Source organism: Canis lupus, chromosome 6 (assembly GCF_003254725.2).
Source record: "Canis lupus dingo isolate Sandy chromosome 6, ASM325472v2, whole genome shotgun sequence".
NCBI classification, from domain to species: Eukaryota; Metazoa; Chordata; class Mammalia; order Carnivora; family Canidae; genus Canis; species Canis lupus.
The window spans coordinates 12,315,554-12,341,153 of NC_064248.1; the positions used below are offsets into that span (position 1 = coordinate 12,315,554).

A 25,600-nucleotide genomic window follows, 5' to 3' on the forward strand; every position below is an offset into this window, starting at 1 on the left:
CTTAGAAGTTATTTAAAGAAGCCTAAAAAAAAAAAAGAAGAAATTAAAGATTATGATGTATTGATTAAAGGGAAGCTGCTCTGACTTGCTGAATCCTCTAGTATGAGTTTGCTTTTCAAATCCCCGAAATACATCCCCAGGCATCCCCCGAAGTACATCCCCAGGGGGCTTTGTTTCTGGGCATTTGTCATGTCCACAGATGTCTAATACTGTGCATGGCTCTGTGGCCTGTGCTTTTTTTTTTTTTTTCTCTTCGACCTGTGCTTTTCATCTGACGTGGGTTTGAGATTTGTTGTTGCTATTCACTGGGGCCACTTCATTCCTGCTGAGGGCTGTGTGTGCCAGTCCTTCAGATGGATTTGTTACATTTTGTATTTCTGTTGTGCTGATGGGCATTCGGGTTGTTTCCCATGTTTCCTCTATCCTCATGAACATCCTCATATAGGTTTCCCCATGTGCAGATACACAGATTCCTAGAAGTGAACGCATTCATTCAGTGTGTATTCAAGAAGATGCCAAAATGCTCTCCAAAGCAATTCTCCCAAGACCCGCTTCCCCTAGTAGGGTGTGAGAGTTCCTGCCCCACGTCCTTGTCCCAATCCTTGATATTGTTGGACTTTCACATTTTCCTGGTCTCCTGGGTGAGGATGGCCCTCCTGTGGCCCACACTTGGGTCTTGTTTGTTCCCACCGAGCATTGTCTGGTGAGTTTATCACCAGGCCATATCCTTGTCTGTGATTGGCTCTGCAGATCCCTTACTTTTCTGTTGGTTTTCTTTGGGGAGGGGAAGAGGAAAGCTCGGGACCAGTGTGCCTTCGCTGTATGCTCATTGGTGTGCTCAGTGGTGAGAGTCTGGGCTGATGCTCCTAGTCAGTGGGCACACCATATCAGCTATCCTGGAGCTATTTCTTTTCCTCCTGGTTTTTCCTGCCTGTTGTGTTCACCATTGCTTCAGATTGCTATCATGAGTTTAATACCTCCTCCACTGCCCCTGTAAACCCAAAACTTCCTTTAAACCTGCCACGTGTCCTTTACCCTGTTTTAAGAACTCAGATATCAAAGCTGGTTGGTTTGTGTGCAAAATACAGCCAAATGGGCTTTGAGTGATGGCTCTGAGGAACTGCCTCAGGGACTGCCACGTGTCAACCTGAGTGCTTCACTTATCTGCTAAAGGCTCATAGACTTCTGCAAACCCAGATCGCACTTGGGGGGTTGTGTTAACTAAACAAGTGGCCAAATATACCTTTGGCCAGGTAAGCACTTATTGTCCCCTCCAACAGGAAATGGTGAGCTTGGGTCAGCCTGAGGTTTGTGGGAGGTGGTGTTCATAGGCTCCCCATTGGTGAAACACTCCAGATGCCACGGCTTGTGTGGACTGTGTGGCCTGTGTGCACCTCTGCAGCACCCCACGGATCCTCCCACTCCTCGAGACTGTGTGACAGTGGTGAGTATCAAATGCAGACTCTTGGGATTCCTGAGCTTCCAGCTCACACTGGGGAAGCCAGGCAAGGGGTGGTTTTGAAGGCTTAAATGATCAATATCAGATTACTCACCTGTCTTAGCTTGACCTAAGGCAGCTTATCAGGCGGGAACCATCATGCAGGTTGATGGGCAGTGGGCCTTCTCTGCAGCCTGCGTGAGAAGAGATCTTCTAGATTGGCGTTCTCTACCTTCCTCCCCTGGGCTGAAGCTCTTTGAGATGCAAAGATGTTTCTTTCTTTTTCTTTTTCTTTTCTTTTTCTTTTCTTTTCTTTTTCTTTTTCTTTTCTTTTTCTTTTCTTTTTCTTTTTCTTTTTCTTTTTCTTTTCTTTTCCTTTTCTTTTCTTTTCCTTTTCCTTTTCCTTTTCCTTTTCCTTTTTTTTTTTTTTAATAAGAGAGGAATTTTTTTTTTTAAACTATTTATCTGACAGAGCACTTGAACACAAGAAGGGGGAGGGGCAGAGGGAAAGGGAGAAGCAGGCTCCATGCAGGGAGCCCGATGCGGGACTCGATCCTGGGTCTCCAGGATCATGCTCTGGGCCGAAGGTGGCACTAAACTGCTGAGCCATCCGGGCTGCCCAGTTTTGACCATTTTAAAGTATAGAGGCATACCTGACTCTGTTGTACTTTATTCTTAGATGCTGTGTTTTGTTTTTTTACAAATTGAAGGTTTGTGACAACCTTGCATCAAGTTTAGTGTCCTTTTTCCAATGGCTTTGCTATGTGTCTCTGTGTCACATTTTGGCAGTTCTTGCAACATTTCAAACTTTTTTATTGTTATGTTTCTTCTGGTGACCCATGATCAGTAGTTAGGACTCTGTGGAAACTCACTTAGTGGTTAGCATTTTTTAGCAATAAAGTATTTTTTTTTAAAGATTTTATTTATTTGCAAGAGAGAGCATGAGCAGGAGGATGGGCAGAGGGAGAAACAGGCTCCCTGGGAGCCTGACCTGGAGCTTGATCCAGGGATTCCGGGATCATGACCTGAGCTAAAGGCAGACACTTAAACAACTGATCCACCAGGTGCCTTGCAATAAAGTATTTTTTAATTAAGGCATGTACAGGGATCCCTGGGTGGCGCAGCGGTTTGGTGCCTGCCTTTGGCCCAGGGCGCGATCCTGGAGACCTGGGATCGAATCCCACGTCGGGCTCCCTGTGCATGGAGCCTGCTTCTCCCTCTGCCTCTGTCTCTGCCTCTCTCTCTCTCTCTCTCTCTCTGTATGACTATCATAAATAAAATAAAAAAAAAATTAAGGCATGTACATCGTTTTTTAGACATAATGCCATTGCACACTCACCAGGCTACGGTATAAAGATAACTTTTACATGCTGGGAAGCCAAGCATGTATTGTGATCATGTGGCTTGCAATATTGTGACACTTGCTGCACTGAGGTACTTGGTAGTACAGTCGTCTGGAAAGGGGTGCACAGTATTTCCGAGGTCAGTGCAGTGTTAGTGGCTTTGAGCACATTCATGTTATTGTGTGGCCATCAGCACTGTTGAGCTCCAGATTCTTGCATCTTCCCAGACTGAAACTGTCCCCGTGAAACATTGACTCCCCCTTCCCCCGTCCCCCAGCCCCTGGGGGCCTCTATTCCATTTTCTGTTTCTGTGGATTGATGCTAAGATTCTCCCCCCCGCCCCCTTTTTAAGGACCTATGAGCCACTGGGAAGAGTTGTCGGTACCCTTATCACCCTCACTGACTTTGAAGTAGGTCACCACGTTCCCGGGGGCTCCAGCTTTGAGAAGCTGACACCTTCCCTGCTGGACGTGTTCTGCCCAGAGGGGCTTGGACTGGCCTATTGGCTCCCTCCTGGTGCTGAGAGCCAGTGGTTCCTCACTTCCTAGGCCTGCAGAGACAGCAACCAGCTTTGGGTGTCGCGGGTTTTCCCACCGTGTACGTAAGAACCTTCTCAGCAACGGAGAATGTCTGAAGTGACCACACAGTTCAGAGATTGTGCTTTTGACAAGAGAGGGTCTGGACGTTTCCTTCCCCATGTAGGCATCACTAGCTGATGAAGCTAATTCTGATCCTCAAAATCCTTCTCAACACAGTGCTCCAGGCCAGCTGATCAGACTTGGCACTGAGATGCCAGTCCCTGCTCTAAGCTTCTCTTTTTCACTTTTGGTTCTGTTTACAACGTCCCTGTCTGTATACCTTTTATGCCAGTAGCCTGTTTGCATCCTCACAGCTCATCTTAGTGGCCTGCTCAGGTGCAGCCCCTACTAGGCTGTGAGCTCCCTCCCCTGACCTCTCGGACTATACCCATCTGCCTCTTTCTTAGTGAGCGTAGCACACACGATCATGTTCTTTGCAGCCCTGTCAGGTAATGAGGCTTGAGGACTGGCATGTGATAGCTCTTCTTTCCTGGTGCATCTTTGCACTATGAGCACAAAACTGGTGCAGGGTTGGGGTCACTGGCAGCCCCCATGGGCAGTGGTCATGGCTGCCGCCTGGAGTGTGGCACCTGAGACCAGACCTGGAGCTGGCCTTGGTTCAGTGGATTTCTTGGGCAGAAGCTGCACCAGTCCCTGTGTCCCTGTGTCCTGGCATCTGGCACAGGCTCTGGCCATGGTGTGGCCCATTGGGTGCCTGGTGCTGGCTCAGGGGCATTAAGGGCATCCTCCAGCCCACAGTGCTGAGAATCCTGTGCATGTGGCTGCCCTTGTATGCTCCTCCAGCAAACCTCCTTTGAGCCTCTGTTCTGGATCCCCATCTTAGATGCTGGAGGCTGTGCTGTCACCCTGTTCGCAAGTACTCCTTTTGTGCCAGCACTCTGAGTTATTCCTCTGTTGTTCAAGCCTCCCAGAACTCTTGGGAGATACATGCCGTCAGACCTAATATATAGATGGGGAAACGGAGGCTCTGGGAGGTGCTGCAGCTGAGTAGTGCAGGCTGGACCCCAGCAGGGGCAGAATTGGAGTTTCTGTCCAGAAGGAAGAAGAGCACCCCCCCTCTAGAGGGCTGTGCTAGGTGCTGCGTGGGACTCTCCAGAACCCTGTGGCCATCTCACCCTGAGCCCCCAAGTCCTGAGGTAGGCTCATAGGGCTGAAGAATCTTCTGTGCTTGTCCAGGCTGCATTCTGATCCAGGTCTACTGGAAGCCCTTCTCCAGCCATGCTGCTGGGGGCAGGGCTGAGATGCAGCCTAGTGATGGGAGAGGCACTGGTGCCCCATCTGTGGATACCCCCCTAGTGGCCTCTGCTGCCTGCGGTTGTCTGGAGCATGGCCCCGGCTGGGAGTCTGGGCCATCCAGCACGGCCTGTAGAGGTCTCTCTTGGCTGGGGAGCGGCGCAGGGTGGCTCTGCTGGCCTTCCAGCCCGGCCTTGCTGCCTGAGCAGGGCCCCGGTTGCTTTTCTGCAAGGGTCCAGCAGATGGCGCCGTGGCTCAAAGCAGCCTGCGTGTCCAGTGTAGTGCCCTGGTTTCTCTCCCGAGGGCCTGTCTCCCACCTCGGAGAGGGAAAAGGGAAAGGCTGGAATCTGTCCTTACTTTTCGGAGGCCTTTCTTTTTTCTTATCTCCTTTCCTGCCTCTGGCTTAGAAATTATGGAGCAAGAGGAGTCCCCGGCCCTAGGCTTTTGTGCCACTCCTCTGCCCGGAGTGTGTGAGTGTGAGTGTTGAAGTCTGGTTGCTCCATGACTCAGCGGTGACTCAGCCACAGGGCCACTATGACATCTGCAGTCCTGTCCCCAGGGGAGTGGTGTCTTTCTTCAGGCCCAGCACCTTCCTCCTGGTTCATGTGTCTGACCTACAAGTGGCTGTGTTCCCAAGGTGTTTTGGTGCCCCTTGTGGGATTTACAGCCCAGCCCTGCCTCTCAGGAAGTGGCTGGTCTTAGGTAGGTTTCCTCAGTGGGGAAGGGAGTTGGTGATGGCTCTGGAGAAGGTCCTAATGGTGGTGGCAACGTGTGTCTACCAGGCACGGTATCCTGAAAGGTGCTCGTGCTCTCTTGTTTTCTGTTCTTGCTCTTTCAAGTTTGAGAGGTTAAACATTTGGGCCCTTCTCTGACCCCTGGCATCACCTTTGCTAGATTTTGGGGGGGGGGTTGCTTCTCCTGCATGTGCCCCCACTTTGGGTCCCTCTGGTGTTCCTGTTGTCTAGAGCTGGGACGGTGCCATGGGGCAGTGACACCTGTGGGTTTGAAAGCTCTTGGGGCCCCTCTGGGGAGCAAAATGAAGCTTTCTTCCTGCTGCCCTCCTGCTCCACACCCACTGTGAAAACACCTTAAGTTCATTGGGTCAGGTGTTTGTCCCCACATCCCTCCTGGCCTCAGACGCCCGACCCAGAGCCAGCCTCTGTCTGACCCATTTGCTTTCTCTCTAGAAATGTGGAGTCATCCTGTCCTGACTGAGTGAGCCAGGGCTGCCCTCATCTAGGCCTCGGTCAGACTGCAGGATGGACAGCATTAGGGCAGGAGCTAGGCCGCTTGGCCTCTGTGGGACTGCCCTTTGATTCTTCCTGTCTGTGCTGTGCACCAAGCCACACCTCTGCTGCCTACTTTCCCTGGCCTGGCATCAGGCGGGGCGGGCCCTTCCCAGGAGCTGTCAGCTCTTCTGATTTTCTGTTCTGTCTGGAAGCCGCCTGCAAGGTCTCGTGGCCCCTGGGGGTTGGGCTAGGGCAGTACCCACACTCCACTTTTCGTGGTGTCCTACACAGAGTGGCAACAGCTTGCTTTGGTCCTTGTGGCATCCTGCTGAGGTCCGCCTTACCTTACTGCCTCGGATCCCATGAGCTGGGCTCACACTGTGGCCTTTTGACTCACTGGCTTTGTGACCTTTAAGTCTGTCACTTTCCTATCTGAGTGGACTGTGCTGTCTAAAGTAGCAGCCATGGCACCTGCCTCCTGTGCCTCAGTCACCTTCTGGGGACAGCATCCCCAGCAACTCTGTGCCCGCCCTGATGCATGTGACTCAGGTGGTGGCAGGGCCTACTACTGCTCTGTAGGTTTGGCATTGCTGTGGTCACCCTGCGAGGGAATGGCTCTCTGCTGCTCCCAGGCTAACCCGCAGGGCCCTGTCTGAAAGGCAGGGACACTCAGGGAGGCAAGGTGGTGGGCAGAAGATGCTTGTGCCCTGCCAAGTCCCCTGTTTGCTGCTAAAGTTGTCTGAAGTGAGGACATGCCGGTTCTGAAGCTTGGTTGTGTGCTCCCCAGAAGGCAGGGGCATTCCCAGTGCCAGCGCCCTCGGGGGCCACGTCATTCCTGGTCTTTCCAGGCCACGTGTGTTTACTTGTCCCTGACCTCCGTCGTTTGTCACCCTGAGGGAGTGTCGGGTCAGAGCAGCGTAGCCTCCTTTTCCAGGAATGTCGGGAACCTGTCCTGTCCATGGGCAGGAGCAGGCGCGACCCGGGTCCGACGGGGTCGGACATTCCACTAGTTGGGGTCAGGTCTCTGCCTCTGAGGCCCTGTGGAAATTCCTTCCCCCAGGCGTGCCGGAGTGCATTTCTCAGCAGAGTCTCGTGCTGGTGAGGAATGTGGGCCCGTGAGGTCGGCAGGCAGTTTGCTGCAAGTCGTGAGCCGCCCGAGCTGCCCGAGCCGCAGTGCAGGGCTCCCTGTGCCTGCCCCCGACGCCCTACTCCTTCCTGGCCAGCGCCTGGGCTCGGCCCCCGGGCCTCCTGCTCCGATGAGCCGCTTTGTGCCCCGAAAATGCATCCAACTCTGTCTGTGTTTGTGTTCTGTAAACGTGTTTAGAAACGAGTAAAGTTTACAGATGGAGCAATTAATTGTTGAAGTCTGGGGAACCCTGGGAGCTTTAGAACAGAAAGTGGATTTTAAAATACAGAATTAGCACTGCTTTATGGCCTTAATTGCTGGTAAAGGGGCAGTTGAGCTCCATCGTGAATTGCATCGGCTTGCCCTGTTTTCGCGGTGGGTTTCTGGGAGCATTTTGTCATTCCTACCTGGAATGCTGAGATGCACGTGATCCGGGAAAGGACCAGGCTGACTGGGCTTGGCTTCTGCAGGTTTGGGGTGGCGGGGCAGTGGAGGGGGACTGATGACCCTCAGCCTGGCCTCAGAGCTTGGAGGCTGGCGGGTTCTGGCTCTATTTGTGAGGGAAGCCCCCAGGCTGAATTGGGAGTGAACAGGCCTTAGGCCAGGTGCCGTGGGACCCACTGCAGTCCCTAGCCAGTGGGTGGGGGGAAAACGTCAGGAGCCTGACTGTCGCCCACGGCTACGGATCAGTGTGGAAGATGATCAGTGATGAAATCTCTTGTGGTCCAGATTGTCCAGGCCACCCGAGTGGCTAGAACCCCATGGTGTGGATGCATCTGCTGTTGAGCAGGAGGGAGCCCTTTCCCACTAAGTAGTCTTTCCTAGGGCCCTCCACGGCTGTGAGGGGAGGCTCGGCGGGTAGAAGCGGGGTCTGGGCTGATTCTTGGCCAACTGTCTGCCTTTGTGCTTCTTGAAGACCGTTAAGGCATGTGTGGGTGGCTTTTCTAACTTATCTTACTGCTTTGGCTTTTCTGTAAAACCTTTATCTTGGGGCGAAGAGGCCATCAGCTTCAGTATTGTTTCTAGTTTCTCTGGCAGAGAAGCACACCCGGCAGGTGTTTGGTGGCTGATTGAACCAGTTCCGCCTCCAGGCTGTTTCCCAGTCTGCCCCTCCAAGAGGCTTTCCAGTTCCTTGACACCTTGAGGTCCCAGGGTCCCCACCCTCACTCAGGAGTCAGGCCCAGACTGGTTCCAGCACAGTGACTGTGCAGGACGTAATTTTCCTGAGCCCCCACTGTCATCTGCCTATGTCAGAGATGAGCATGGAGCCCAGGCCAGTTCTCTCTGCTTCTTTGAAAGGGGCACAGGCAGGCGCAGAGTGGATTTACAAGATTAAGTTGCCCTAGGAGATTAGGGAGTCTTTCCCCAGCCATTCTCCATTTCGATCACTCTGGGACCCCATTCTCTTGACCCAGTTAGGATGGGTCAATTGGCTTCTCACTGTAGCCCTTAAGTGGTGTCTGAGTTTGTTGAAGGCTTGTCTTTTGAGGTATAAAAATGTTTTGACCCAGTAACCCTATTTCTAGGATTTATTTTGAGGATACAGTTCAAAATGCAGAAATAATTATGCTGTATTAAACGATGCTTATCAATATAATAGTATGGGGGAAGCTTCCATATGTGCCCGCCTGGGATGATGCCTGGGTGGGTGTGCTGCCATTGCAGGTGAAGCAGGAGGTCCAGGGAAGCCAGCCCGAGGCTCGGGAGTGCTGGGTATCCTGTCTGTCAGGCCAGAGTGGACATGTCCTGACTGCACTGTGGCCATGCTGTGTCTTTGTTTAACATTAAGATGGCAAGGACCAGAAGGAAGTACAACAAACCTGATGCAAGTTGTGTGCACCTAAGTCACATCTGGAACAAATGTGTACAGTACAACAGGATAACGTGTGACAGCAGGACATGGATGAGGAGGTGGACAGGGCAGGTGGCTGGCCCAGCTAAGGCGGGGTTGGCTCTCTGTCCCCGGGAGAGGGGCCTGTCTCTGCCCTCCTGCACGTATTCTCTGTCCTTTTTCCTCTTTAAACAAAACAATGGTTTAGAAACAAACAAAACCTCTTTTCTGCTTCCCGGAGTGTTCAGAGAAGGTCTTTTGTATCCTGAGATTTTTGGATAGCTGAAGGCACCCTTTCCAATGCCCGTGGTGTGTTCACAGCAGCTCAGGTAGAGATTTTTCTCTGCCGTACTTCCTTTCCCACCATTACCAACGGCAAAGTGTAAGTATAGTTTAACTTTTCTTCAGTGCTATCTTCAGGCCCTCCAGGAAGGACAAGCCTTCTGCCCCATATAGGGGAACCTCTGTTGACCCCCTTCTCATGATGTCTCCTCCCTGCCTCTCCTGTCACCTGTGGGAGCTAGGCAGCTGAGCTCACAGGTGCCAGGTTTTAGACCGAGTGAGCAGGCCCTTGTGCGTGGGTCTCCTCTGCTCCTTGTTGAGGATCCTGGCTGGCGGTTCCAGGACAGCTGCACAAGGCAGGTCCCATGCCAACCTGCTGCCCAGGTGGGCCTAAGGAGCACAGGAGACCTCCTCAGGATGCCTCAAGCTGGTGCCGGGGGGTGACCCCATTGACCTCCTATGCCAGACTCTTGTCCTCTCAACTCATGGCCAGAAGCCACAGCCTTGAGTCTTGACGTTAGGAATGCCATTGCCCCTGATCGGGGGAGAAGTCCTGAGGGGAGACTTATCTTGCCATCAGTCACTAGCCTACAATAGCTTGTAAATATGGGTAGCTGTAAGTTTTATTTCATTGGTGCTGTTTTTTTTTTTTTTTTTAAAGATTTTATTTATTTAATCATGAAAGACACACACACACACAGAGAGGCAGAGGCAGAGGGAGAAGCAGGCTCCATGCCAGGAGTCCGATGTAGGACTCGATCCTGGGTCTCCAGGACCACACCCTAGGCTGAAGGCGGCGCTAAACTGCTGAGCCACTGGGGCTGCCCTTGTTTTTTTTTTTTTTTTTTTTTTTTAATATATTTTTTTAAATTTTTAAAAAAAATTTATTTATGATAGTCACAGAGAGAGAGAGAGAGAGAGAGAGAGAGAGAGAGAGAGAGAGAGAGACACTGGGGCTGCCCTTGTTTTTTTTTTTTTTTATTTTATTTTATTTTTTTTTTATTTTTTAATTTTTTATTTATTTATTTATGATAGTCACAGAGAGAGAGAGAGAGAGAGAGAGAGGCAGAGACACAGGCAGAGGGAGAAGCAGGCTCCATGCACCGGGAGCCCGACGTGGGATTCGATCCCGGGTCTCCAGGTTCACGCCCTGGGCCAAAGGCAGGCGCCAAACCGCTGCGCCACCCAGGGATCCCTTAATTTTTATTTATTTATGATAGTCACACAGAGAGAGAGAGAGAGAGAGAGAGGCAGAGACATAGGCAGAAGGAGAAGCAGGCTCCATGCACCGGGAGCCCGACGTGGGATTCGATCCCGGGTCTCCAGGATCGCGCCCTGGGCCAAAGGCAGGCGCCAAACCGCTGCGCCACCCAGGGATCCCTTTTTTTTTTTTTTTTTTTTTAATATATTTTTTTAAATTTTTAAAAAAAATTTATTTATGATAGTCACAGAGAGAGAGAGAGAGAGAGAGAGAGGCAGAGACATAGGCAGAGGGAGAAGCAGGCTCCATGCACCAGGAGCCCAACGTGGGATTCGATCCCGGGTCTCCAGGATCGCGCCCCGGGCCAAAGGCAGGCGCCAAACCGCTGCGCCACCCAGGGATCCCTTTATTTTATTTAAATATTCATGAGAAACACAGAGACAAAGAGAGACAAAGACATAGGCAGAGAGAGAAGCAGGCTCTATTCAGGGAGCCCGATGCAGGACTCGATCCTAGGACTCCAGGATCACTCCCTGAGCCAAAGGCAGACGCTTAACTGCTGAGCCATCCAGGCATCCCTCATTGGGGCTGTTTACTTAAATCTCAAACTAGGAGATCCCTGGGTTGCTCAGCGGTGTAGCGCCTGCCTTTGGCCCAAGGCATGATCCTGGGGTCCTGGGATTGAGTCCTGCATCGGGCTCCCTGCATGGAGCCTGCTTCTCCCTCTGCCTGTGTCTCTGCCTCTCTCTGTGTGTGTCTCTCATGAATAAATAAATAAAATCTTAAAAAATTCAAACTATATTTGAATCATGCAAAAGAACATTGTAACGTATACATAAGTTAGGAGGCAGGATGCAGGGAGTGGATTGCAGGACACCCCACCACTATCACCATCATTAAGAACTCACCTCCACCCTTGGGGCCCCTTCCCTCCCAAAGGGAGCCCCTGCCCTGTACTTGGACAGGAATGATTGCCATCTTCCATTTTTACCACTTCTCATTTCCACTCTGGGCAAGGCCCACTAGCTGTGTGATGTCTCTGGAGATGTTGCTGGCCATCTGGGTCAGTGGGGGCCAGGAGGCTGGAGCTGAGAGTGCACACGGGCTCCTTGAGGCCCAGGGAGGAGCTTTGCAAAGAAAGTGACTGTGGATGTGCTCTCTGGAGCTCTGTCCAAGTCCAAGTGAATCCTGGTGTGAACTGAGAGAAAGCAGGAAATGGTGTTGAATTGTGGTGGTAACACCTCCACTCGTTGCCCTGGGGACCTTCTATACGCGGCTTCTAAGTGCTGTTGGGCCTGGCCACCTGGACAGCTGGAATTGCCCGGGCCTGTGCAAGCTGGGCAGCACAGCTTTCCTGGCTTTGGGTGAGAAATTAATCCCCCCTTTAGCATCTTGACAGCAGCTTGTAAAGAGCCTGGGGTGGTGCTGGCCTTAGGAAGGGAAGGCAGGCAGGCAGAGGAGTCTTTGCATGCACATCCCACATCCGAGGATATTTTGTTTCAAGTAAATCACACAGCAGGTTTGCAGGCAAGGACTTGCCTGTGAGGTTCATGGTCACAGACGTTGCTGCTGCCCGTGAACAGAACACTGAGCTCAGAACTGGGAGGTATTTCCTGGGCGTCTCTATTGCCAAAACATCTAGCTTTGTGAGTACCTTTCTGGCATTTACTTTACGTGTGTCCTAAATCCATCACTGCATCTGCTGGGGGTCACGGGATGGGCTGTGGCTTCCTTGTCCCTTCCAGTGGGCACGGGGCTGGAGAGGACTTGATTAGTTTTGGCAAATGCCCAGGTTCCCTATCCTGTGGGCACCTTCCCAGCTCTTGCGCTTTGAGACTGTGGGACAGAAGTTTCTCCCATGACCAGACTTACCCTGGGGTCTTCTGTCTCACCAGCATATCTCCCTTGTCCTGGACCTGCAGCCGCCACTTCTGTTATGTGTCTTGGCCACTGCATGGGGTGGGCTGCCACAAATGGGGACCTTGCTCTGACCAGGGAGGGAGGGGGCCCCACTCTGCCACTGACTACCTTGGGTCGTGGGGAGGGTGACCCGAGACAAGATCTCTGTGGCAGTTGTTCGCTTCTGTGCTGTGCCGGGGGAAGACAAGGTGGGGAGGTAAGCTGGCAGCCATTTGTCACTGAGTTCAGAGGAAGGTGTGTGCCCCCCAGCAGCAGGCTCTGGGAGAGCTACTGCCTCACCTGACTTGGGAGTTGGTGCCCCTTGAGGGTGGCCTGTGGCCATGCAGGTTTGGCTGCCTGTCCCTTCCTTCCACCCCTTATGGGTGTTGTTCTGGCTGTGGGGCCTGCAGTGGCTGTGCAGGAATGCGGTGGCCTGTTCTGACAGGCTGCTCTCCTCCTCTCTCCTTGGGTCCTCAAGAAGCGGCACCACCCCCAGCAGGTGCGGCTCCCTCTGCACCACCCCCTCCCGCCTCTCCCGGGGCCTCTGCTGCTCTGCTGGAGTTCTGCTGGAGTTCTGCTGGTGGGAGGGCTGGTGTGGCCTTGCCCGGCTACAGGTGGCCCCGCCCTCCACACCTCCAGGTCCCGCTAACCGCTTGCCTTTGGTTCAGTTTCCAGGCCGAGCGGCCCGCGCTGAACGTTGTCATCTTCCCTCTGCTCCACGAGGGCCTGACCAATGTCATCCGGGACGTCCCCATGGTGCACCTGGATGAGATCACCTTATTTAAAAGCAGAGTGGCTGAGGAGCCACCGAACCTGTGGTGGTGACGGGGACAGCTAGCACTGGGCGAAGCTGTTTCCAGCAGCCAAGCCTCCCGCCTGCCACTTTCACCTCTGTTCGTCTCCTGGGCTTGGAAGCGGGACTGCCCTGACTGGTGGGCGGCCTCACTACTGCCACTCACCGCCTGCCCCTGCCGGACACCAGGGCCCGTCAGGTCACAAGAGGAAGGACTTCCCCTCTGCCCAGGACATTCTGTGTCCCCATTGTCCCTCAGAGCCTCCTGATGTGTCCTCTCAGTCTCTTGGCACTCAGTGAAATGTGGAGCTCATCTATGAGGAAGATGAGAAGGAAGAGCTGGTTGTCTGGGTGACCTGTGGGGCCTGCTGTGGGTGTTCCCGAACTGAGACTCACATCCGTCATGGAGCACTGACTCCCAAGGGGCCCTGACCAGGTACTCAAGGCACCACAGGGCCCTGGTGCTGCCACTCATCAACTCTCCAGGGTATCTCTGCTCATGTGTCCGTGCCCTCCTGCTTTCAGGCTCTGTGGAGGAGTGGTCTCGGACCCAGGGCTGGGGGTGATGGTGTGTGTATGGATGGACGCACTCACACTGGGACATGATGGCACGGCTGGTGACTGTGTGCCCAGTGCCCCCCTCCCAGGCCAGCTGGGAGCACGATGCAGTGAGGAGCTCCAGATTTAGGGTTGTCCTTCCCAGCAAGACATGTTTTAACCCAATTATGTCTCCAGTATGTTTCCAGCCAGATGGTGTCAGACCAGTTCAGGGCCCCTGGCTGGGCAGGGACCGGACCCCCCCCTAGAGCTTGGATTGCAAGATGAGGGCCGAGGTGTAGGGCCTGCCCTACAGCCAGCATGGCACTCAGCTTTAGAACCTATACTCCGTGAAGATCTGTGTTTCTGGGGAAATACAAAACTGGCTTCATTCAAGAAACTTGAAATATTAAAACTTAGAAAGGACATTTAAAGACAGAGTAGTGATCAGACTGTCCCGTTTCATATAGCTTTATTCAGCACTTTAAAAAATTCAGTGCAGCTATTCCAAAAATGGGGAGTGACCTCCCAGTGTCCAGGGCCTCCCTTCCTGTGCTGAGCCCACTGCCTTCTCGACTGCAAAACTCTTCCCCAGAGCCCATTAGCCCCTTGGCTGATGGCCTCCGAGGGGCTGTGATCAGGTTCCCTCCGCTGCGAGTCCAGCCTTCACCCTCTCAGGTGATGCTCCTGGAGACTTGTAGATGATGCTGGACACTGTTGGGCAGCTTCCAGCCAGGGGCACGTCAGTCCTGGAGAGGCTGCCTCCCCAGGACTCCCGGCCTCCCTCCCCCTTTAGGTTGGGGGTGCAGAGTCCACCAGGTCCTGCTCACGCTGCTGTCCATCTTGGCCACCATCGGCTGTGGGGCCCCTGGCCTGGCCATCTTCCCACTTTGTGTCTGTGGCCACCCCTCCCCATTCTGTGTAGTGTGCCCTGTAGCTTCCCTACTAAAAGACCAGGTTGTGGCCCCTGGGCTTTTCATTTGCCTTTCCTTCCCTGGGTTTTTTGGGGGGCACACAATTCAGTAACCCCCAGTCCCATGGGGTGGAGGGGATCTAGGAGGCCAGACAGCCACTGCAGGCATCAGTCCCCCCAGGGTCAGGCCCTAGGAGGAACCATCTGTCTGGTGGGCTCTGCTCTCTCCTCCCTGCCCCTGTCTAAGAACACAGGGGTCACTTCCCTCCTCGCCTGCCCGGGCTGTGGCTGGCAGTTCTTTGCAGCCTCTCTGCAGGCCACCCGCACACAAATTCCTCCAGCCTTCACCTTCAATGTCCCGATGTGGTCTGAGCCATGCCTGGCCTTACAGGCCAAGGGACAGGCTGCCCTGGGGCGTGGGGAGATAGGGCTGAGGTTCCTGGAGGGCCTCATGGCTGTAGACGAGGGTCTGAGAGTTGGTGGGTGCACCTCCCCTCCCCAGTTTTGGGGTATTTCTTTCAGGTGGTGTCCAGAGACCTCCCGGCAAGGGTGGTTAGGAAGGGTGGTAGGGGACTGACCACTCCTTATCCTCGAAATAAGGGTGTGGCTGGTCACAGCCTGACTGGCAGGGCAGTGTCACCCCGGGGACAGGGGGAGGTGGCCCAGGGACTGGGGTGGTTCTGGGTGCCCTTCTCTTCTCCAGGGCGGCTCCGGGGGCTCAAGCTGGAGAGTGAGCTTTCCACTAGGAGGTTGTCTGAAGGCTGCAGTTGTGTGTTCACGTACTCTCCCGGATGGTCTGTTCTCAAGAGCAAGCAGTTTTAACCAGCAGCATCACTTGTGCCAACAAATAGGGCCGGGAGGGGCTGTTCACCTGAGGCTGGGGAGCGTGAGTTGCTGTGGAAAGCCGCCCCCAAACAGTAGACCTTGTAGTTTTAGTGTCTCCGTAACATCCTTCTGCTAGAGCAGGAACTTCCACAGCTTCTACACCCGAGACAGGACTCACCAGATGTTAATAATGTGCTTATTCTTGCTAAGTGCTGTTTTGGCAGTGGTGTTAATTGCAATTTATATTCTGCAGCATTTTATGCTGGGAAAAGAACCCACCCTAATGGTCCCCAATTGGCAGAACTGGCTGTTAAGTGTGGACCATATGCTGCCTGCTGGGCGGGGCCTGGTCAGCACTGGTGGCTGTGCGTGTGTATGCGTGCATGTACATCTGCGTGCACACACATGAGTGTGGCCTGCTGGGTACATGTGCATGGTGTGCACGCGTGTGCATTTCTGCATGTGATCAAGTGTGTGCTTGCGCATGTGTGTGTGCGTGCATGTGTGTGTGAGAGAGAGAGAGAGAGAGAGAGGGAAGAAAGACTGGGGGAGGTGGTGGTGGGTTGGAGAAGAGATCAGGGCATTTATCCGTTTGTTAAAAGCCCCTGCCCTCCCAAGGCCACTCCTCCCACCTGTGCCCACCTACCCCTAGCACCCTGTGGGTTGCTCCTCCCTCTCTGCTTGCCCCCTCCTCCTCTTCCTCCTCCTCCTCACCTGCCTGATCCTGGGGCTCTGACTTGGATGCCATACCATCCCACAACCTGGCCAGAGGGTCTGAAGGTGCTCCCGATGGGAGGCACCTGGAACCTGAGGAGAGCAGAGGCCTGCAGCCTCCCTTCCCTGCCAGTGGCATTTCATTCTCATGTGCAAGTATTTTTACTTCCCAGCCCAAGGAGGCTGGACTAGGGACACTTGACTCTGTCATATGCTCCAGGGGGTGGGTCTTATCCCTGCCTGTCAGCTGTCCTTGAGGACCCAAGAATTCATGGATCTGGGCCCCTGTATCCACCAGGCTGCTCGGGCCCTGGGATGACACCCCACACACACCTCGGACAGCTCTGTGAGGCTGGGTGTTGAGGACAATGCCCCCTTAACCGCCCCTGCACCGAGACCCACGGCTATAGGCCTCTTGGCCGAGAGGATGAAGTTTGGTGGAGGTCTGGCCAGGAAGGCTGGGCCAGGGGTGCAGGACCGCAGGAGCTGCAGGACCCGGATGTCTAGTGGCCCTCATGGGTCTGAAACCAACACAGTGCCATCCTGATTGTGCCAGCTGCCTTCCCTGAATCTGTGTCAAGAAGGCACTGATCCCATGGCCTCCCCCTACCTTGCAGGAAGGGAACCCTCCCGTGGATCCACCGTCACGACGTCCTCCTAGGGACACTGGGGGTGCAGTGGGCAGTCTCCTGCTCCCACCAGCCTTTATGATCTGCTCCTCGGGGGTTTGAGAAGTGCTGAGGCCTTGTAAGGAAAAATAATAAGAAATGAGAAATTAGTGGATGAGGATAATGTGGTGTGGCCTGTGGTGGCAGATTTCAGTGGTTTCAGCCAGAAAACCTGAGGTGCTGGAGGCGTGGAAGGGGACATGGGTGCCCACACTGCCTGTGGCCTTGACCCTGAGCCTCCTCTGCCTCTTTGACAGGAGGGGACAGGATTGTGCAGCAGGGGCTCTGGTGCTCTCACAGTGCCCACCGGCCTCATTCACAGTGGGGGTGCGAGATTCTCAACGGGGGTCTCTGAGGTCGCCGACACAGGCTGGATGGTGTCGCCTGAATGTCTAAATTACTTTCTAGAGCTCTTTCAGAAACCATGGGGTGGGTGGGCGTTGCATTCATGTCTCGGGGTTCAGGCACCCCTTGCGCTCTGCTCCGGGCCAGCCGGCCAGGGAATGGAGGGGTGTGGTGTGAGGTCAGGGAGCCATGGCCACCACCTGGGAGGCTCAGTCTGTGGCCGAAGCTACTGCTCGGCTAAACCTGAGAGGGGCTGGTTTTCCGTGACATCCTAATGGTGTGGGCCGGAGGCTCTGCTGTGCTCACCGGAGTGGGAGAGTGGGCTGGGGGGCAAGGGGGTGAGAGAGGCGGCCACGTGACCGTGCTGCAGGTGGGGTGTCCCGCCCTAGGACCGGCCCCGCTGCCACCACTGCCTGTCCGTGTGACTGACCGGAAGCAGTTGAGCTCAGCATGTTTTTAAAGGGGGTGGGGCGTGAGTCGGTGGGGGGGCTCACGGTATGTGGTGACCAGGTGCTAAGTGACCAAATAAATATGTGTCACCTGCCTTTCCACACAGATCTCCTTTTCCGACTAGCGATGCCGACTCCTGAATTTTGTGTTCAAATGACATTTTGAATGGGTATTTTCATGTAAACTTGTGGCATGTGGAAAGTTTCAAATAAAGTGGACTTGATTTAGAAAACCAGACGATCATGCAGTCTTTCCCCTGGGGACACCCCCTGACCTTTCCCCTGCGACCTTTCTCAGCCCTGGGGGTGGGACAAGGCAGGGAGAGGGGGTGCTCATCACCCTCGGCTATTCTGACTTTGGGGTTTACTGCTTGGAGACATGAGACCCCAAGGGGGGTCTGCACCTGCCTGGGGCCCCCAGGAGGCAGCTGCTTGGATCAGCCTTCGCAGGCTGGGGAGGGAGCTGTGGGTTGCTGGGCTGCGGGAAGAGCTGGTGGTCTGGTTGGGGGGTACACGGGGGCACGGCCGGGCCAGAGCTGTGCTCTGTTCCCCAGTGACAGCTCGGGCCCTCATGCTGCCTGGTGGCCCACTGACAGAGGTGGAATCTGAGGACCGTGGGGCTGTGTCCATTTTATTTTACATATGTATATATAATTTTTTTGAATGGTGGTAAAATATATATAACAGCTTTTACTATCTTCACCATTTCTAAGTGTCCAGGGGCATCGAGCACATTTGTGCTCCTGTGCAGCCACTACCCCCATCCTGGCTCCAGAATGTTCCATCCCCCACACTGAGACTCTGTCCTGATATGCACTAACCCCCACCCCCTTCCCACCCCCAGGCACCACCATCATCCACTGTCTCTTTTGAGTCTGACGACTCCGCAGACCTCAAAGGAGTAGAATAACACAGGATTTGTCCTTCTGGAACCCAGCTTATTTGCAGCATCTGTTTTAGGCAGAAACGTCCTTCACCAGACCTGGGCTCTGGGAAGGGGTTCTGGTAGCAGTGTTGAGAGGGTGGAAGGTGGCAGCTGAGCCAGAAAGACCAGGGCAGGAATGGGGAGCCTGGATTTGGGAGGGGCCAGGGTACCCAGGATGCTGCGGGACAGAGGAATGAGGATAGGGCTGTGAGGTGGGCCGAAGAGGGCTTGGCTCTCCTCCTCACTCCCCACCTGGTCCTCCAGAAGAGAGCCCCCTGAGGCAAAATGGCGTTTTGGGGGCAGGGGCCTCCATCCCTCCCAACTGTCCCAGCTAGTCGCCAGGCTTGGCATGCACCTGCTGCAGCAATCCCCACAATGCTCCACTTCTGCCCAGAGCCACTGAGAAACGGAGGAGACAGAGCTCGAGGGGTCGGCTGTGACCTACCCAGGAGGGACACGACTGATCTGGTGCTGCCCAAGCCAGACTAGACTGTGGGAACCTAGGAGCAAGAAGTCCCAGCGGGTTTGCTTCAGACACACATGTGACCCGGTCGTTAGGGTGACAGGTAAGTGTTGGTGCGGGGTTGGGGAGCCAGGGCTGGGAAACCATGAGGTATAGGCCACTGCTGCTGTATGACAAGCCACACTGAGTCAGAGTGTAGACGAGCAATTGGGAGATGCTCATGGCTTCCACGGAGCAGGTGTTTGGGCAGGGCACAGCCTCAGCTTCCTGGTGTCTAGGGGCTCTTCTGAGGGCTGGAATCTTCTGGAAGCATCTTAACTTAGGCGACAGTGGTTGGTGCTGGCTCTTTTTTTTTTTTTTTTTTTTTTTTTTAAATAACAGGCAGCTTTGTTTTTATTTTATTTTTATTTTTATATTTTTTTAAATTTTTATTTATTTTATGATAGTCACACAGAGAGACAGAGAGAGAGGCAGAGACACAGGCAGAGGGAGAAGCAGGCTCCATGCATCGGGAGCCCGACGTGGGATTCGATCCCAGGTCTCCAGGATTGCGCCCTGGGCCAAAGGCAGGCGCCAAACCGCTGCGCCACCCAGGGATCCCGGTGCTGGCTCTTGATGAGGACCTCAGCTGGGCTTGTGGCCAGGACACCAACGTGTGGCCTCTCCATGTGGTCTGTCCACCTGGGCTAATTGGGTTTTCTCACAGCATGGTGACTGGGCCCCAAGAAAACCTGGAGGGTGTGCCCTTGGCTTGGACATCCCATAGTGTCACCTCCACACACTTTTTGTTTTTTTAAAAAAGATTTTATTTATTCATGAGAGAGACACACAGAGAGCAGAGACACAGGCAGAGGGAGAAGCAAGCTCCCTGCAGAGACCCCACTGTGGGACTCGATCCCAAGACCCCGGGATCACAACCTGACCTGAAGGCAGATGCTCAACCACTGAGCCACCCAGGCGTCCCTCCACACACTTTGTTGATTGAGATAGTCACTGGTCAGCTGTGTTCAAGGGAAGGGGACACAGGCCTGCTTGCCCCACCCCCCACTGGGGGTGTCATGTAGAAGGAGGTCTTCCTTTGGAGAGCATGTGGAATGGGAACTAGCGTTGTGGGATTTTTAGCAAGTGCCTCATGGTCAGGGAAGAGCAGCTGCATTCAGAGCTGTTGTCTGCTCCTGCTGGTCTCACCCTGCCCGCCCTGCCCATGGCCTTGTGGCGTTGCAGTGAAGGTGGGAGGACCAGCCCCTTTTGGCCAAGTCTGGGAGGACTCATGTTTCCCACAGGCCTCCTGAGCAGATACCCCACTTTATGGGGAGCACTGTGTCGGAAAGGGCCGAGAAATGTGAAGGGGCTTGGTGCTGCCCAGAAAGGCCAGGGCTCACACTTGGGAGTTGGCTATGGAAAGCAGCTTGGCCTTTGTACATAGGCTGAGCCTCCAAAGAAAATCAAAACCATCTAAGGTAAAGCCTTTCTTTGTGGCAGAGAAGAAAGAACCAAGGGACCTTTCCGATATGGAGGGTTTGCATTGGAAGCTTCGGGAGTCGAGGCTGGAGGACAGAGGGAGGACAAGAATGACAAGCTTTGACTGTCACCAGGAGCTTTGTGCAGGATTTACTTGTTGCCAGCATTTACTTTTCCTGGCGGTGGAGGAAAGCATTGCGGAACCCTGACCTTTTAGAGCAGAGGGTCTTCTTGGGGCTCTTAGGGCCTGCCCAGGACCCCACCGTGGTCGGGTGGTGGTGGGTGAGAGAGTGAGTGTGTCTCCTGCTGCAGATCTCAGGCCAGGAGGTCACTGATGTCACAGAAGATGCTTTCGCTTGGACCTTCCTGTCTGATCTAGGCGCCTGAGCCGCGTGAAGTGGCCGGGTGTGACTGTTGCCTCTTCTCCCCAGCTGTAAAGGCGGCACGCAGCGCCGCAGGAGGAGGTCGGCCAAAGTCAGGAGCAGGGAAGCCCTGAGGACCATCCACCCCAGTGAGGAAGGAAATGGAGGTCCTGCAGGAGGGGTGCAGCCTACGGAACCCCCTCGGGCTCCCTGGGCCTGGCCTGCAGATTACTGCCCTTACACTCATGCCACACGCACCCCCAACCCCCCACCTGCTCACACCGTCACAGGCCCTCACTAGCACAAGCACGGATGCACACGGACATACACACACACATCCACTCACACATGGCTCCTCACACACAGATACCCCCAAACGTTATAATTCACACATGCTCACACACATGCACACACATTCCTACATGCATATTCTCACAAACCTGCATTCACAACCACTGCACATACCCCCACCCCAGCCATCACACAGCCACATGTTCACACCAGCACTCACACCCATACCCACTGACACACACTCATGCTTATGGTTTTGCGCATAAAGTCACTCACACCCCTGCACTTATACACCTACACACACACTGGATTTCATGGTGTTCATACACCCACACTCTTATACATTCCTATTCACACCCTCAGACTACTATTGTGTGCACACACCTTTATACACTTTAACACCCCAATTACTTAATAGAACCAATTCAATTAAAGGTGAACTGTTCTATTATGTTTATCCCAGAAAATTTGAAAAATTCAGAGAAGTAGGGCAAAGGGGAAAAGCAATGACCCATATTCTCAACAGCCACAGAGAACCTCTGTTGATATTTTAGTTCATGTCCTTGGAGTCCTCGTTCCAGGCTTTTAAAAAAACGTCCTTTGGCTGCGATCACCCGACTTAGGATCCTGCCTTACACTCACGACAATAAAAGCATCCTATGTCCTTCCAGACTCGTCAATCTAACGATGCGGTTCACTGTCACGTGGACACTGGTCCCCCGTCGTTGGACAATTAGGTTGTCTCTAATTAGCCACTCTTCCAGAGAAAGCTGCTCTGATACCCTTGTGCTAGTGTTTTTCTATATTTAGAATTCTTTCCTTAGGAGAGACTCTCGTTAGTGAAATTTCTGGATCTACATATGAATTCTTGAAGGCTGGGAGGAGCCTTCAGGGGCTGTAGAAGTGGAGTTGTATTTTGGGTGTGGGCTGAGCATCTTTCCACAGGTGATCTGGCCCACATGTCAGTCCTCGGCTTTGGCTTCGGAGCTTGGAGGTCACCTCCCAGTTGCCAGGTTCCTCAATTCCAAATGTACTAATTACCCAGGACATTGATGATTATTAAGGCATATAAAGTAGCAAATGCAGATAAATGAAAATGAATAAATGTCAGAGGATGTCAATCCTACCAAATGGTGATTCCCCACCCAGGTTTGCCTTTGGGTCTAGGGGAGTGGCAACCTCCAGCTGGCCATTCCCAAATTAAGGAGTGTGGTCACAGCCAGAGCCCCCCGACTGACTACCTGCACAGGCCTGGGCCTGGGGCCTGGCAGTGTCCCGCCAGGCCATCCATGGAGGTGAAATAAGGGCCCCCAAAGATGTCAATGCCCGAATCCCCAGATCCTGTGACCATGGTAGGTTACACAGCAAAGGGGAAGTAGGTTCTCCCATCAGTGGGCTTTGGGACAGGGAGACTAGCCCCGTGTAATCCCGAGGGTCCTAGAAAGCAGAGGGAGAGCCTCTGGTATTGCTGGAAAGACCAGGACCTGAGGAATGTGGGTGGCCTCTAGGCACGGGGAAAGTCCAGGAGACGGGTTCTCCCCTAGAGCCTCTGGGACAAACTAACCCTGGTGACACCTGGAATTTAGCCAGTAGGATTTGGGTCAGACTCCTGACCTCCAGGACTGTACGAACATTAACACATGTTGATGTAGCCGTCAAGTTTGTGGTCCTTGACCACACTGTTGGCAACGGGCAAGGAACGCCCTGCCGCCTCCTGCCCCATCCTCCCTGCGCACAGAGCTACCGGCCAAGAGGAGCCACAGCCACCGCTTCTGCCAAAGGGACGGATTTCCGGTGACTTTTTTCCTTTTAATTCTTTTCCATCCTTTTCCAGATTTTCTACAACTGTCATGGGTGAACTTAATTCTGAGGTGTAAACAAAACAAAATACACACACATAGGGAAACAGGGTGAATAAAAGTAATTTCACGTAAAGCACAGTATGGAGCTCTTAACAGGAACATATCACATCTCTGTGCAATAGAACAAAAGGTTGTTCACAATATGTTGATCCCAAAGGCAGGTTGCGGGGTCCTACACAAGCTGTGATGACAAGATCAGGCTAAGTTTGTGCAGAGTAAAACCTGGACCAGCACAGGTACACACTGGCTATTTGGTAGAGAGGTCTTGGTGGGCGTGGGCTACCTGCCGTGAGGTTGGGTCCAGGGTCCTGGGAGTCGTCAGACCCTCCTGGGATGGACGTGGGCCCCCTGAAGAGCTCCTCCCTGGGTCCAGGAGGTGGGAGCTGTTCACAAAGCCTCAGATTTGAGGAAATCCTTCAAAGGCACCAGCCGGGTTTTCTATTCTCTGTCTCTAATTTGACTGTTCCTGGGGCCTCTAGGAGTGGAATCATTCAGTGCATGGTCTGAATGTTTGTGACCTCCCTCAAATTCATGTGTTGAAATCCTGCCCTCCATGATGATGGTATGAGGAGAGAGGGTCATTTGGGAGGTGATTGGCTGAGGGAGGAACCCTTAGTACCCTAGTAAAGGGACCCCAGAGTCCCCTTCCTCACCAAAGATGAAAGATCCAGCTATGTAGGAGCTTTTCTTTATTTCTTCTTTCTTTCTTTTCTTTTCTTTTCTTTTCTTTTCTTTTCTTTTCTTTTCTTTTCTTTTCTTTTCTTTTCTTTTCTTTTCTTTTCTTTTCTTTCTTTCTTTCTTTCTTTCTTTCTTTCTTTCTTTCTTCTTTCTCTTTCTTTCTTTTTCTTCTTTCTTTCTTTCTTTCTTTCTTTCTTTCTTTCTTTCTTTCTTTCTTTCTTTCTTTCTTTCTTCTTTCTTTTTCTTTCTTTTTATATTTTATTTATTCATGAGAGACACAGAAAGAGAGAGGCAGAGGACATAGGCAGAGGGAGAAGCGGTCTACCTGTGGGGACCCGATGTGGAACTTGATTCCAGGACCCTGGGATCACAACCTGATCGGAAGGCAGACACTCAACCACCAAGTCACCAGGTGCTCCTATAGGAGTTTTTCAAAGCCCCTATGGACATCTCATTCCCCTGCTTTTCCTTTTATATTAGTATACTATTTATTGTCTATTTATCAATAATTTGCTTAGTCTATTATTTGCCCTGACTGTGAATTGATGGCCTCATGCCACCGCAACACTACAACACTTGTTCGTAAATATTTTCAACAGATGCTCACCCATCCCCCTACCTAGTTCCCTGAGAATGAGGCTTCTGAGCACCCTCAGCTCCTCCTAGCTCTTCTGGGACTGGGAACATGGGCCTTTTGTTGTCAGGGCTACTGCTGAGCTGCTATTTCTACTGAGACTCCATCATTTTTTCTGAATAAACATTCCCCAGATTACTGCGGGCCTCTGGTTAATTTCCAGAGTCATGAAACAGTTGATTCTGATCATTTTTCCAGTTTTTTCCCACTGTTTCTCTAAGAGGTGAGTTTTCAAAAGTTCCTACTTGGCCATTATTGCCCTGTCACCTCCGGTCACTCTTGACAGCTGTGTAATATTCCACTGGGTGGTGTGTTACGATGTCTTTAACCCATCCCCCTGCAGTTGAACATTTGGAGGATTTCAGTCTTCTCTGCTTCCATACAATGCTGCAAATTAATAATATCACTTGACTAGCCTTTTACGCATGTGCAAGTGTCTATAACAAATTCCCGGGAGTGAATTGCTGGCTTGGAGAGTGTATGCATTTGTAATTAGAAAGATACTGCCCACGTTGTCCTCCACAGGGGTGGGTTGGACCAGTTTGCATTCCCACAAGCAATGCCCAAGCATCTCTTCTTCCCACTGTCTTGCCAATAGAGGGTGTTCTCTAACTTTCGAATTTTGCCAATCGGGTGGGTGAAAAATAGTATCTAAGTGTGATTTTGCCGAGCATTTCTTTTATGAGCAAAGTCGAGCATCTTTTTATACATTTTAAAGGCCATTGAGAGTTTCTTTTCTATGTTTTTTTTTTTTTTTAAGATTTTATTTATTCAGAGAGGTAAGGGGCAGAGACAGGGAGAGAGAGAGGATCTCAAGCTGACTCCTTGCTAAGTTCGGAGCCTGATGCACAGGGGCTGCTCAACCAACTGAGCCACCCGGGTGCACCTATGTTATTTTTTTCTTACTGGTTTATAGACACTCTATTAGGGACACAAGGGCCTTTGTTTTAAATCCCTAAGAAGTGCTTCCTCCACTTCTCACTTCTCGCTGTTTGCACATGGAAACTGAAGCATAGACTCTGTAAACTGCTTCTGCCCTCTGGGGGCAAGACCAGGGCCATAGGCCTCCTGGGGGCTTTGGCTGCCTGACCAGCCAGCCTCAGGGACCCACCAGGTGTCTCTCCTGCCCATGGTTTCGGATACCCCCCTGTGTCCCTCACCATCCAGCTGCCTTTGACATTAGCCTCCAGGGGTGCTCTCCCCTGGTCCCAGCCCTTCCAAACAGAGGGAACCCCTTCTTTTCCTGAGCTGCTTCTGTACCCTGTGCGGACTTCCCTGTTCATTGCCTAATTGCTATTATCCTCCTGAATTCTGTTTTGCAATCAGTTTTTCTTCCCTAATGAAATAAAGCTCATTTGAGAAACAGCCAATATAAACAAAGGGACAATAATGTAATCCCAACATTAATATTTCAGAGTGCCTCCTTCCAGCCTTTGTCTTTGGACTTGTATGTGTACGTACAGATAGGAGAGGTTAAAATGGGATTATACGCCACAGAT

The 25,600-nt window shown here is 52.7% G+C and overlaps 1 protein-coding gene and 1 long non-coding RNA gene across 8 annotated transcripts in view; one reads left to right on the forward strand and one right to left on the reverse strand.

Moving 5' to 3' along the window:
* Positions 1 to 25,600, forward strand: part of FBXL18 (F-box and leucine rich repeat protein 18) — a 66,350-nt gene that overhangs the window by 27,612 nt on the left and 13,138 nt on the right. For 3 of the 7 annotated variants that reach the window (XM_049111171.1, XM_049111167.1, XM_049111168.1), the window contains 2 exons: positions 1,357 to 1,444; positions 12,850 to 17,658. The exons of 1 other annotated variant lie outside the window; for it this stretch is intronic. In XM_049111171.1, coding sequence (XP_048967128.1) covers positions 1,357 to 1,444; positions 12,850 to 12,951 — 190 coding nt within the window. In that variant the 3' untranslated portion in view covers positions 12,952 to 17,658. Of the gene's footprint in view, positions 1 to 1,280; positions 1,445 to 12,849; positions 17,659 to 25,600 lie in introns of those variants that run through there. 3 more of the 7 variants (XM_049111172.1, XM_025426294.3, XM_049111169.1) reach the window with 2 other exon arrangements.
* Positions 230 to 1,728, reverse strand: LOC112646356 (uncharacterized). Its single transcript, XR_003127593.3, has 2 exons — positions 1,554 to 1,728; positions 230 to 473 (listed from the first exon to the last, which is right to left on the reverse strand). It is a non-coding gene; the product is annotated as an uncharacterized LOC112646356 (long non-coding RNA).